The sequence below is a fragment of the Geospiza fortis genome, unplaced genomic scaffold (genome assembly GCF_000277835.1).
Source record: "Geospiza fortis unplaced genomic scaffold, GeoFor_1.0 scaffold85, whole genome shotgun sequence".
NCBI lineage: Eukaryota > Metazoa > Chordata > Aves > Passeriformes > Thraupidae > Geospiza > Geospiza fortis.
In genome coordinates this window covers 3,559,186-3,573,081 of record NW_005054358.1, presented here as the reverse complement: position 1 = coordinate 3,573,081, position 13,896 = coordinate 3,559,186, and the positions used below count along the sequence as shown (strand labels likewise).

Genomic DNA, 13,896 nt, shown 5'->3' with positions numbered 1-13,896 from the left:
CAGCAGGATGTGCTGCAGGCACGAGATCCCAAACATGCTCCCATTTCACCTGCAGGAACATCAAAGCCTGGAGAGAAAGCCCTGCATGTCTCTGTCTCCAAACCACCAGCTCACATTCCCCCCACCTACTTTCTGCTGAAACAGCAGCCTTAGACACCCAAACTGGCATGAGTTTGATATTGCCTGAAATGCTCTGCCTCCTTCATTTCTCTCCTCCCATTTCTCCTCGTGAATCCCTTGTTTTCCTCTTTGCTGTCTCACAGGATGTGCTCAGCCCTGGAGCGACCTGAAAAGGTGCACGTACAAGAGTGGATTGCTGCTGCATTGCAGCCAATTCCTGGGGAGATGGAGCATCCAGAGAAGAAATGTCTGGCTGTTTATTGTCTCCCGATAGTGGTCATGGATAGAAGAGCAGAAGCTTTCTCTGAGGCAGAGCTGTGGCCCCCAGAGCAGACAGCTTTGTGGCTCAGCAGCAGTTCCCAGCAGTGGGTAGCCTGATGGAGAAGGGTTTCTTCCTGATCAGATCAGTCTTATTCACTTTATGTCCCTTATGGAGGCTTTTTATGCAATTTAATTTTTACAGTGCTATTGTCCACATAGATGAATTGTTTTGTCTTATGGCAGTGAGCTCCAGAGATCAGTTTTCTATTATGTGAAAAGGCAGAGATTTCTATGGGTAATAAGCACAGTCACAGTCACATTAGACTTGACAAAATTCTCCAAAAAACTTAGCAGTAATAGAGGGTTTTCCACTTTAAACAACATTTACAACAAATACACATTTGAGTTCCCCAAGGACCTGATTTCCATAGGTATTTAGGGACTTTAACCCACACACAGAATCTGCTGGGACTGTCTGAAGTACTCATGGAAACTGTGAAAACCCTTAGAAGAAGAACTGTCTGTTGCCTTGGGCTCACACAGTGACAGCCTTTGGAGTACACAGCCATGAAATAGAGCTGCTGGATGTGCTAGAAATAATAAATGCTGATCCTTTCACTGAATGATAGCCCATTTAGGTGTGGAGCCCAGATATACATACTCCAAGATTAACTACCTCTTTTCTTTTTAAATAGGGCTGTGAAAGCCCAGCTCGTTACCAGAATACACGACCTGCATTGAAATTTTCAGATAGACCCATTGTAGAGCCAGGAGTAAGGAGTCAGCTCCTCTTCCTTCAAAACACCAAGCCCTGCATTTCACCTGTGTCCACCTCCCCATGTAGAAAACCCAGAAAATATCTAGGAGGGTGAGAAGAAAAAGCTAAAATTAAAATTAGAGCCTGTCTTGGACATTTGATAAATTAATACAAGACACTGTATCCTCAGATCAGCTAAAGTAAATTGAAAAAGACATAAGTGAAGAACACAGCTCCACACACCTACCACACACAGCTCTTGGAGATGATCCAGAACAGTCATGGCGCTGGATCAACAATGCTCCAGGGAATGTGAGTCACACCACAACCACACTGGACCACAGACTATCCATCATCGAGAGAAAAGAGACACAATCCATCACTCCTGTCACCTGGAGTGTGCAGGACATGACACATCCTGCTCCGAACCTGGAGGAGCAAGGGCAGCAGGTGTGGGCTCACAGGTTGGGCAGGAGGCTGGCACAGACACCCAGGTGTAACTCATGGGGCATCCAAAACACCTCGACTAACTCACCACCATTGCTGCACAGTGCATGACCTCAAACTTCCTTCTCCAGCAAGGCATGGGAGCCCTGAGCATCCTCTCCCACACTGAGTGAAGAGACTTTGGATAAAACTCAAGTTGCCTCTTAGAAACAGGGCTAGATTTGTGCTGGATGCTGTGGTCCCAATGGTGGGAACAAAGGCAACAATGCGACAGAGCAGCGCAGAACTGGGATGCAGGTCATGGAATGAGTGAGAGGTCATAACTCCTCACTACATGCACCTATCTGAAGAGGCTGGTGACATCCCAAGGCTGATCCCTGCTGAGAAAGGCCAGTCTGTAGGGAACTGGTGGGAATGTTGACAGGAGAAATCCCAGACAGGTAGAGGGAGGGATGGGAAACAGCTCTGCAAAGGCTGCAAGCTTGTCCCTCACAGAGTCTGGTATCAGGCTGACCTGGCTGTGCCTTCTGCCCGAGCCTGGGGCTGGCTCACAGCAGCACCAGGGCAGGCAGGATCGGGCCCAGGGAGGGGGAAGCAGGGGAGGAGGGCTGCAAAGTGTTGGGAAACAGGCTGTTGTTAGATTTCAGCCCTGAAGTGTTTGCGAAATCTCCCAGACAGGCTCACTGGGGCTGCGGAGGCCCTGCTGCAGGCAGAGCCTTGGCGGGCAGTGTGGCCTGGGAGATAAGTGTGGCAGCCTGTGCTGAGTGTCACAGCCCTGTGCCTCCCCAGAGCCTCCCAGCTCAAACACCAGAGACTATTCTGCTCCTTGACAAGGCCCTTGTGGGATAAAAAAGCATCTTGGAAGGGTCTTCCCAGTGGTTTTCAGCATTGAGGTCACCAGTTTGAGATAAGGGAGCAAGAGCGAGCCCCCTTTTAGCTCTGAGCACTGGTATGCGGGTTCACACCTAGGGCACTGCTCCAGAGGGCCTGGGAAGACAAAGCTGGCAGGAAACCTCCTCTCCACGCAGCACATGCGCTTCTAAAAGCCTGAATTTTTGTTAACTACCCCACCATAAACTGAGCTTTGCCCCGGTGAAACCAGCAACCGTGGTGCATCGAGTAGTAGCTCAGCTGAACCCAACAGATGCTCTGCTCTCTCCATCGTGTGCAAACTGGGAGCTGCCTCACCAGAAGCAGTGGGAGCAGGATGGCCCACAGCCAGCAGGGATTCCCGGGGAAGCCCAGCCCGCACGGATCCCGCATCCATCCCCGCCTGCCCGCGGAGCAGAGCGAGGGAGCCCCGCTTGCCAAACCGCACGGAGCTCAGTTGCTCAGCAATCAGCTGTGCTTCCTACTCTCGTGCTACCGATTGTGCAAACATGAATGTAATTAGTCTAAATAATCACCAAAGATTTAATAGGAGCCAGACCACCCAGAGGCCAAATAGCTGGCGGTGGAGCAGGGAAGGTTTGTTCGCTGTTTTTTGTAACACTTGCTAATGAAGTGAGGTCGGATAGCAAAGCAAACACCCTCCACCAGCACATCCCCTGGGAACGCCGTATGTTGTGGGAAGCCCCACGTCCCTTGAAGCCAAGAACAGTTCTCTCAGGATAGGCAACATGTGCTGCTACCATGACTGCTTTTAATTTATTGACGCCTGGAAAGCCTCCCTGAAGGATTATGAAATCAAGCTCTGAGCCCCAAAAAAAGCTCCCATCCCAACCAACCCTGACTGGAAACGCTCCTCTCACACGGCAAACAGCTACCGCCACTGAGCCTGTGACTGAGGGCTGGTGGGGAAGTGAGTTCACCCACACTTTGGGGAGAACCCGCGTGCTTGGAGCGCTCAGCCGCTTCCAGAGGCATGAAGCAACACTCAGCATTGCATCCTGCCTTCCTCCCTGCTCACCCACCATTCATTCTATCTCCCTGGCTAACAAACACACCCAGCTGGGGACAGGCCAGTAGTTAGGAGCTGCATCGTGGCAGGAGCATCAGTTCTTCTGGATAAACAGGATTTCCTCAGCTGGGGTGGTCACTTAAGCTTCTAATGGCACCAAACTGCCTCGGAAACATGTTGTGGCAATGGAGAAGGATCTGAGATTGCCTAAGACAGGTCTGTGTTGCAGTCAGAGAGCAGGGAGAAGGTGCTTATTTCTCCAAAATACCAAAAAGTGGTTATTTCTGTTGGCTTAGGGGTAGGAGAGCAGACTCATTCCCCTCCCTTCCCAGGGAGACAGGGACAGGCTTTGGAAATCCCTGCTGGAGCCAGCAACAGCCCCTCAGTTCAAAGCTCCTTTCTTTAGGCCTTGAATTCTCGGCCATAAAGTCTCTGAAGAGGTTTTGATAACTGGCCTATCTTTTAGATAAGCAAAGCTTTGGATGAATCCCACACAGCCCTCTATCTACCACAAGTCCTCATTTGTTTTCCGCCAAGGCACTTGCTGGTTTTCCTCTCCAAGGTGTTGGACAGAAATGTCAAGAGGCTGAAGGGACAGGACAATTTTTCTCTTTTTTTTACCAAGTGCTATGGGGCAAAGCAGTTGAAGGAAAACCTGAGTGATAATTGAGTGAGGCAGGTTTTTCTCATGGGAGCTGTAGGTTTATCCCTTATGCGACAAAAAGGAAAGGCAGAGAGGAAAGACAGATGAAAGTTCACCCTTACAAATGGTTGAAGTTGAGGGAATTTTAAAGCAGCAAATTTAGTGTATTTAAATCTACAGGGATCAGACTGCAGGACCTTCAACCAGGCAATTCTGCAATCCCAGTCTGGAACAAAGTACGTAAGCAGAGCCTAAAGAAAGAGTTTCTGATTTCTGCGAGGCCTTTCTAGACAGTCTTGTCTAGGGAAAACTTATAAAAGGGAAAGGGAAGAAAAGAAGTGGAGGAGACAGTTACTGGAGAGAAGATTTCCTGAAATGAATCAGAGGAAACAGCCAGAGCCTCTCCCAGCAATGCTGCACACCCCACAAGCTCCTCACCGGTGGCCAAGAGCCCAGAGACAGCCAGTTATGCCCAGGTTATTTATTTCCCTCCCTCTGGCAGTGTCACGTAGGTAATGTTTTAGAAAATAGTGTCTTCTTTTATCTGCAGCAGGATACAAAGCAAGAAGCAGCTTCCTAGAGCAGCCAGGCAGAAGGGAGCTGGCAACCTGTGCTGGGTCAGGAGGGGAGGAAGATTAAAAGGAGATGGGATTTTGCTTTGTCCTTCACGGAAGACTTTATCCCCTCCAGATACACAACAGAAGCTTTCTCTCCCTTGGAGGTTGGCCGGCAATGGCCTTCCTGTCTCTCAAAGCTGCTCCTGGGTCACAAACAGGGCAAGCTGTGAGCAGCAGGGCCCTGTCCCCTGCCCCAGCCACAGATCTGCCATCAGGCCCCTGCTCCCCACACTGCCTGCCCATGTCCCTGCTTCCTTGGGTGGCACTCGTCCCTGTGCCAGCCCTGGCTTCTCGCCCACTGCAGGGCGACGCTCATCAATTAGCGCACAACAAATAATTAAGCTGATGAATGTCTCTTTTTTTTCCCTGCTTTCTGACTGCACTTGCCTCGAATTTATGCCCAGATTATGACTGAATTTATTCGTTGCCACTTGCAGCATTCAAAAGAGGCCGTTAATGATTTCTTTTAAGCTCTCCAGCCTGATTGCGAGCAGAGCAGGGCAAATACTCATTATTTCCTATCTAAGCAGCAGTGCTGATTAGTTGGTGCTTGGTCAGATAAGTCACACTGCTCCATTCCCCACTCGCTGACGGAATCCACAAGGTCATTCCCTGCTAATGCTCAAATGCAAAGGGAAAACATGGGATAAGCATGGAAGTCCCTTGTGCATTTTCAGGGCAACAAAACAGGAGAGTGCAAAGTCTCACATTAAGTAAGAGGGCTTGGATTTAAAGTGAACTTGGCTTGAAGTATTTTGCTTTCAGGCAGCCTGTTCACAGCATTGTGTGCAGCCCAAAGTGTGTTTGGGAGGGTAGTGGGACTGCAGTGAAACTTAAGTCTTGACAGTTTGCGGACACTAAAGATCTGAAGCCAGCTCTTACTCGACTGTTAACTCCTGAATCTTCACATGGTGCAATGTTAATCTTCAGCCCTTTCCCAAAATAATGTGTGGAGTTGCTATGTTCTCTTAAATGTGAACCATGTGTCACCTCAGCAATGGCTGCTGCGGGGAAAAGATGATAAATCTAAAGCTTTTAAAATGTCCTGTGACATTTTGGGAGAAAAACAGGTGTTGCATAAATGTTGGACATTTATGGGCAAACTTGCAGGGGCTTTAAAAGACTGACACATCTGCCACATAGTATGTAACCCTGAGAGAAAAGGAGCAAAGCAGTCTCTTTCATGTGTCTCACTCTCTCTACAACCGTATGAAAATACATCCTCATCTGGTATTGGAATTAACAGAGCTGGACTCGCCCCTCCCTATGTCTCCTCCAGGTTTTTGGCTTTTACACCCAATGTGTATTTTAAAACTGTGCCTTTTTAAGTAGGTGGCAAACTGTGCTGGAAGGATTTGGTATGCGGAGTATTTTTATTCAGCTCCTTTTTCTCTCACCTTTCATTGTTTTTCCCTTTGGAATATCTCCTGTAATGCTCCACTCATAAACCTCTTCAAAGGGAGGGCTGTATTTGAACAGCCTGGCCTGAAATCTGGTCTCAGTCAAAGGCCTCAGATGGGAAAATAACTGGGAGAGCCAAGCCCCACGGCCCCACGGCTGCTGCCGCAGGTGTCGGCAGCTGCTTTGCAGGAGCGAGGTTCTCCTGCTGCCTCCTTGACTCTGACCCCAGAGCCCCCCTGGCTGGGTTATTATTCCCCCTTTTACCCTATAAATGTAATAAACTGGGATGCAGCATCTCGCTTTTAGTGTGGAAGATCCAAGGAGAAGGTGGTTTTCCTCACTTCTCCCAGGCGTCTCATTCAGCTCCTGGGATGTTGTTGGAGTTCTGGGAGACTTTGGATGCTGAATGCATGCCAGGCTTGTGATGGGCTCCACGGCTCAGCCCTCCACCTGTGTGATCTCAAGGATGGGGGATTCTAAACTGCCAGCTAAGGCAAATCTAATTCCCCAGTCACAATGATCCGGCTCCCAGGGAAGTCTGTGAAAGCAGACTTATCTCCAAAAAAGCTACAAAACCTCCCCCTCCATGGAGAAAATCCATCAGAGGTGTGACCAGCTGCCCGTCTCTGACCATTTGCCCTTTGCATCAAGCAGTTTTAGCACAGAAAACAGCAACCCACCGGGCTACAAAGTGCTTCCCCTCCTTGGGAGGTCACTTGGTTTCTGGGTGGCAGGGAAGCAGCAGATATTTTGAGCGTGAGTCGCCTGGCTGGTAAGTGTTCACAACTCTGTGCAGATCCCACTTGGTCTCAACTCCCTGCCCAGCAATAAATTCTGCTCCCAAACCTTAATCCTGTCCCTCCTCACCCCCCTTCATCTCAGCTCTCACATCCCCCTTGTTTCAGTCGTGCCCTCAGCTCCTGTCTTGATGAGGCTGGTTTGGGTCGGTCCCCTCCCAGGCACCTCGCTTTCGTTCCTCTGACACTGTTTGGGGTTTTTCATCGCCTGCTCTCCAGCCTGCAGGCAGTGAGATAAAGTTTCCCAGGCAGGCTGTTTTGGGAGGAGAAGACCTACACCATGCTGAGCTACCGGGCACTTCCAGCTCTGCCCTCCCGGCTGGTGGGAGGTCAGCGAGCAAGCTGTGCTGCTCTTGGGCTGCTCCTCCCAAGGAGGTGGAAAATCAGCCAGAGATAGGAATCTCTTCTTGGAGACAACTGATGAGCCACTGTCTGTCATCCTGCTCATCTCTTCAGAGGCTGTTTCACCAGGGAGCCCCTTGTGGGGTCTCCATGCCCTACTCCACCCGTGGGGAACTGAGGAGCTGCCCTGCCTGGGCTTCCCTGCATGTGGCTCCAAGGAATTTTTTCAAAAGGAACACCACAATAGAGGGGAATGTTTGTCCAAAAAGTGCACAGCTCGGGAAACGACATCTTCCCCTGCATTTTCCCCAGAGGAGAAATTAACTCCTTACGCTTGCCAGGGCATGCCCATACCCCTCCCCTTCCTCTCTGGTCCCCCCAGATGGACCAGACACAGCCCACAGGTCTCCAGCCAAAGCTGGAGAGAGGACCTCCTTCCTCAGCTGAGTAACATGGATGGTGTCATATACTGAGCCCAGGCTCCCTCAGGTTTTGTTATTTATTAATATGTATCAGATACTTAATGAAGCTGGATTTTTCATTCTGTTCTATACACAAATCTGGAAGATAAGGTAAAATATTCACCTAGCAGGGATAAAATTTGCTTTATTTTTTGGGAGGAACCTAGTTCCAAATCCCTGCTGGTTAGAAACCTATAAAATGTTGTACTGCTCCAAGCCACAAGCTCTATCACCCCAGTCACTGTCTCTAACAGTGATCAGAAATTTGTGTTAAAGAAGCAGAAAAAGGGAGAATGAGTGTGCAGGGACTCTTGTCCAGGCTCAAACAGCCAAGGGTTCAAATATTCCTCAGCCAGAAGCTGCATCCAGATCACAGTGTCTAATAGCCACTGAAGGAGCAAAGCTCCACAAATAGGCCTGCTCTTTTTTTGACTTCAAATATATTTTTGTTCTTAATAATGCTCTGTGGCAAATCATCCTATTACTCAAACACACACTGTGCCAACAAGGATGTTCTTTCGTCTGTTTGGATCCTGCTTCAAGGAAATTACCACTTCACCCCCTCACTGCTGAGTGATAAAAACCAGTGGATTTTACTTTCCTAAGCATCATCCCTACCTTAAGTAATGATTTTCTAAATCTGTGTCACTAGCTTTTCTCTTTTTGCAAGGCTCTGGTCTATGTGATCTCTGTGCAAAAAATATTTGACATCTCCACCCAGCCCTGCTGCCCTGCCCCACATTCTTCTCTGTCCCACTCTGGGATGGGACAGTCAGCAGCAATCCAGGCACATGTGGGTACACATGGATCAAAGAACAGATCCATAATGATATTTTCCTTTTGCTCTCTCCTATTTTCCTAATGACTTCTAACTTTTAGTTTCCCTTTGGAACCTTGAGGATGGATGATAAATGAACCAGCAAGAACTCAGTGCCTATAGTGAGATGAAGCCTAGGCTGAAGGTCCTTCTGAGACCCTGGACCTTCCTTTTTTGAGCAAAATAATTTTTTTTCCAGGCACAAAGCAGCACTCAACAGGGAATTCCCATGGGAAGAGAAGAGGCAGGGGCATCCCTACCTTTTTGGTCTTGACTGTTGAGGCGCAGCAGTCCCCACCATCATAGTTGCAGAAGGCTCTGTTGTTGATGGAGTCACAGTAGTTGTCCCCCATGAAAGGCTGAAAAAGGAAAAAAAGCAGGAAAAGGCTGAGAGTGTGAACACGGATAAAATTAGCCCATTCCTTATGGAGACAGAGTGAGAAAGTCGTGGCTGGAGAAGAGAAGCTTGTGTGGAGACCTCACAGCACCTTCCAGTGCCTGCAGGGGCTACAGGGGGACTGTTCATCAGGAACTGTGGGGACAGGACAAGGGGAAATGGCTTCACATTGAAAGAATGGAAATTTAGGTTAGATGCCCAGAAGAAATCCTTCCCTGTGAGGGCAGTGAGACCCTGGCACAGAGCAGCTGTGGCTGCCCCTGGATCCCTGGCAGTGCCCAAGGCCAGGTTGGACATTGCTTGGAGCAGCCTGGGACAGTGGAAGGTGTCCCTGCCATGGCAGGACTTTGAAAGTGGATAACTTCAAGGCCCCTTCCAACCCAAACCATTCTATGATTCTATAATCCCAAAACCTGTAACAATATTTCAGAAGAAAACCACAAAAATTTGAAGGAGCCATATAGTTTGTAACATACCAGCTGCCATGAAAAGCAAGAGATAATTATTCCCCTTTCCCTTCTAAACAGACAGAAAAAAAAGGACAGTAGATGGAAGGGAAATGAGCCCTTGTTGCCTCTTCACATCCCACATAAGAGGATGCTTCAGGAATATTAATTTGACTAGGCCCACAGACAGCATTCAGGCATCTAAAATTGTGGCACCTTTGATAATTTTAAGCTAACCTTCCTAAACTGTGTGGGATAAGAAGAAGGTTATGTATTGCAGCAAAATGGGCTTGCTTTTAATAGCTGAGCTTTTCACCAGAGTTCTCCTGACTCTGCAACACGTGTCAGCAACGAGGGCACACAACAAATCACCAGGAGGAATGGAAGGGTCTGAGCTCAGCACAGGGCCCATGTTCTCTCTGAACAGCAGTGACTGTGTGGGACCTTGGCCATGGCACATGATCTTCCTCCACTCCACAGCTCAGAGCTGGGATAATGGCAATTATTCAGAGGGACATTGTGGAGAGCTGTTAAGGGAAATTCATAAATCACCTTGAAAAAGAAAATGTGCTCATTAGGCTGGGCAATGTGATCACCAGTCCATGTGCTGCGCAGGGCCTGAATAATAACCACGATTCTGAAGGAAAGGCCTGAATTCTTTCATTGAACATTGGAGCCCTTTTGGTCTGCAAGTACAGAAGTCTTCCTTGGAAGTCTAAGCTGTACCTAACAGTAAAAAAGGTCCATATCACATGTGAGAATCCCAGGCAGCAATGAAAGCTCAGAAAAATGGATGATCAGCAGAGAGCAGAGTCATATCTCTGTAACTCTCCACACACAGGCTCATTAGGCCATTCCCATTTTATCTGTTCATTGAAAAATTCACTTATTTTACACTGAAAAAACCACACCAGGGACTCTCCTGCAAGAAGACATCATTGCAGAGCAGGCAGGATGTCTTGGGGAGGTTTCCTGGGAGGATTTTGCATCAGTTGCAGACCCAGAGTGTCCCAGATGATGGATACCTGAAGAAGCAGCCATGAGAGCTCACTGTGCTCTCCCCAGAGCTCACCATGGCCACACTCATCAGAATTGAAATGAACTCAATGGAGCGGGGCAAATGCACACTTTTACTGCTGATGTGCTGCAAATTTAAATATTTCTATCAGGTAGAGGAAACCCAGGCAATGATGGCAATATCAGACCACAGCAGGAGTACCAGGAGGGGACAAACTCATTGAGTGTCACTTGTTTAATTACATGCAGATACTGCAAATGTTGTCAAGGAAATCAGAGTTACAGTGTGAGGCTCCTGTCCCTCTAAACTGTCTTAACTCCACTGATTTCCACAGATATTGATTTATTTATACAGCAAAGGCTTTGACTTGAAAGCCCCCTTCCAATTTAATTAATAATCCAAGAGTTAAAAGGGAATGATTTATAAATACATGAAGAGATATTCTGAGGCCAAGCCGGTCATATTTAAAACTGTGAACTTTGCTCAACCTCACAGGAAATTCTGCAGGCTTCTCCATGTTTCTCTTGTGTTGCCTGGCTGTGCCTGCTTGATGGGAAATCTTGACTTTAAATTTCCATCCCTATGCCTGTACCCTACACCTATGAATGCTGGAAAATCCATAAAGAAACTCGTGGAAGAATTTGCTCTGGCACAAAGTAGACAAGCCAGTCCTTTGGAGGAGGAGAAGAATGGGACAAAAAGCATCTCTTCTGATTTGGGACCAAAATCCTAAAAGAATCTCTTCTGATTTGGGACCAAAATCCTTGCTTGAGGTGAGGTCTCTGTTGGTCTTCATGCAAGTTGTGGTGCTCTGATATTTTTGGAGGACGATACATGAAGTCCAGAGGGACTCGTTTGCTACCGAAACACCCAAGTTAGGTGCAGACAAGTACGAGGCTGACTCATAAGCCTCTGTTCCTGCCACTAGGGAGCGACAAAAAATCACATTGCTGCAGCTGCAGGGGTTCCTACTGCGATCACCAAGAGCCAAATAATGCCCCGCTTACAGCCTCCTGTTCGGGGAAGCCTTCCTAATGCTAAGGATGCTCATGCATTAGGGGTTGTATCAGCTTAATGGCCCAGCATTATTGGCTTATTAGTCTCTGTTTCCATAGTCATGGGGGGAGAAAAAAAAAAAAATGGCTTGGTGAAGATGGAATTTCTTCTGAAATCTTAATGCCAAGCTCTGGCCCATCTGTGGATCCTGCTCTGAAAATGATGCTAGAGGCCATTATCAATTGTCTGGGCAAAGCCTTCCCAGATGATGGATTAGGATGCAGTGACACTGCTGAATGAATGCTGAAAAGAAGAAAGTTCCTGTTGATGCAGAGGGCTCTGGCAATTAGCAGTGATGGAAAGGAAGAAAATGCTGAGAAGAAGCATGTCAGTAATAATGGCTTCTGGTAAATTATTACATCATTGCAAAGTTTGTCTCAGTAACAACTATCCTTAAACAGCAGGAGGATGGATACCCAGTGGTGCATCAGCACCTGAATGGCATTTTTTAATGGTGGCTGGATGTTATTTCAGCTCTCTTTGGAGAATGGGGGCACCCAGCCAGCCTGCATGAATGCGATGCGTGAGACGGCTTATGACATTCAGAGCACTGACAGCAGAATGCTTTTCATTTAGGGAACAGCTAGACAGAAACTATTACATTGTTGGAGAGTTATTACCCTCTTGGGCCCAACATTTGTATGCGAAGGAAACCTGTCTTTCACTTCAAGACAAATCACATCCCACAGCAGTGTGGTCTGGAGCTTTGTGTCATATTCAGGAATTCAGTCCCATGTTCTGACACTTTGGGCAAATAACTTCAGAGTGCTTGGGTTACTAAGGTGCTGAGAGCCTGGTCAGTGTGGCAGAAAGTCAGGACACGTGGAGGGAAGACACAGCTCTGCCTCTGTCCATGAGCTAGCTCATTTCCAAAATGGGCATGGAGCTTCCCAACCATCCAGAGGTGCCACAAGGATTGACTTCTCACTGTGGATGAGATACTCAGGGCTGGCATGATGGAAACCACATGAGTGCCATGTCACAGACTGAGGTGCTCCAGTCCTGTTTAACCACCAGAAGCATCTTCAGTCTTCTCAGACATTTCAAAAATTGCTGCTGGCAGAAACAACATCCTTCAAAATAATTACTTTTTTCTCAAGTAACTTGCAAGACTCTAAAATTCTATCACAGCTGAATTGCAACTGCATGTTTCTGATTATTTCTTTTCTGGTTTAGACAGAGGTGGCCAGTGGAGGGAGGTGTGATTTGCTCCATGTCCAGCTGTGCTGTCCACCCAGTGGTATCATCTCTGGCTTTCCTAAACTTTCTCTGCCCACACCAATGCCCAAAGCTTAGCTGGCCTTGGAAAGAATTGTCCCTCAAATAAGTCAAGATCAAGGGAAAACAAGAGAAGGCTTTTGCAACTTCCCAGAAACTCCCAGATTCTGGGAAATTCTTTTGGTCAACCAATGTTTTCGAGCTGTTTGATCATTTAACTCCTGTGAGAGTCACCAACCATCATCTCTGGGAAAGCCACCAATTTCCCTACTGAGTGTCAGAACCAATGCAGGCAATCAGTCTGTGTGATAGGGTGGTCAGGGCAAAATCCTGCTAGCCCCACTTGAAAACCAGAATTTACAGCCCATGTGCCTGCAATGATTGTTTCTGTAAGTTTTAGGAGAGTCACCATAGAACACCTGAGCTAAAGCAAAACTCACCTCACAGCCTTTAACACAATGAATCAGGGAAGGGTGAGGGTACCACTTGAGTCCTGCTGTGCAGACAACACTCTGGAGGGAAGAAATAAAAAAAAAGCAACAGGTTAAGACAAAGAAATCAGTGTAGAGAAAGTCAGTGTGCTGGCTCCTATGGCTCTCCAGTACTTAACCAATGAAGTTCAGTTCCTAACACCTCTTGTGTTCTCAGGACCTGGCTGTCCTCCAGGTATTTACAAGAAGTGTTGGACTTGACACTTGCAATAACAGAGCAATTGAGATTAAAATAATATTTGAGGTTCTCCTAAAATGTCATGCCCAATATTTCACTCATGGTGGGGGAACGTGGCAGGGAAAGGCAAAGGCACAGGTCCACTTTTGCTCTTGGGTAGGGGGGAGGCATTCTAGGAATTAATTTAGGGATTTCTTTGGTGCTGCCAAGAATTGCTTTCTTTCATTGCCCATCATACCTTTGATTCGTGAAGATGGAAGCAGCTCAAGGTGGATTTTCAGACACATTTTAGCACCATCTTAAATAAAAGCACCTCCCACCACACGCCTTCAGAATAACCCCCAGACAGGACAGCATCCTTGGCTACATATCTGTATAATAATTTCTCTTCCAACTTTGTCTATAGAAAAAAAGTTGCACACTCAGTTTTGGGCAAAAATTATGACCATCCTCCTAGATAATGACACAGAGTGGGACATCTAGATTTAAAGAGTGAATGAAAACTTTGGTTGGTCAGTGGAGGTGGTGG

At 47.5% G+C, this 13,896-nt stretch overlaps 1 protein-coding gene across 2 annotated transcripts in view; it reads right to left on the bottom strand.

Moving 5' to 3' along the window:
• Window positions 1-13,896, bottom strand: part of PAPPA (pappalysin 1) — a 178,281-nt gene that overhangs the window by 5,697 nt on the left and 158,688 nt on the right. For both annotated transcript variants that reach the window (XM_031059238.1, XM_005423806.2), the window contains exons 20-21: window positions 13,139-13,210; window positions 8,824-8,922 (exon numbers count right to left, since the gene is read on the bottom strand). In XM_031059238.1, the coding sequence (XP_030915098.1) occupies window positions 8,824-8,922; window positions 13,139-13,210 (171 nt within the window). The remainder of the gene's footprint in view (window positions 1-8,823; window positions 8,923-13,138; window positions 13,211-13,896) is intronic.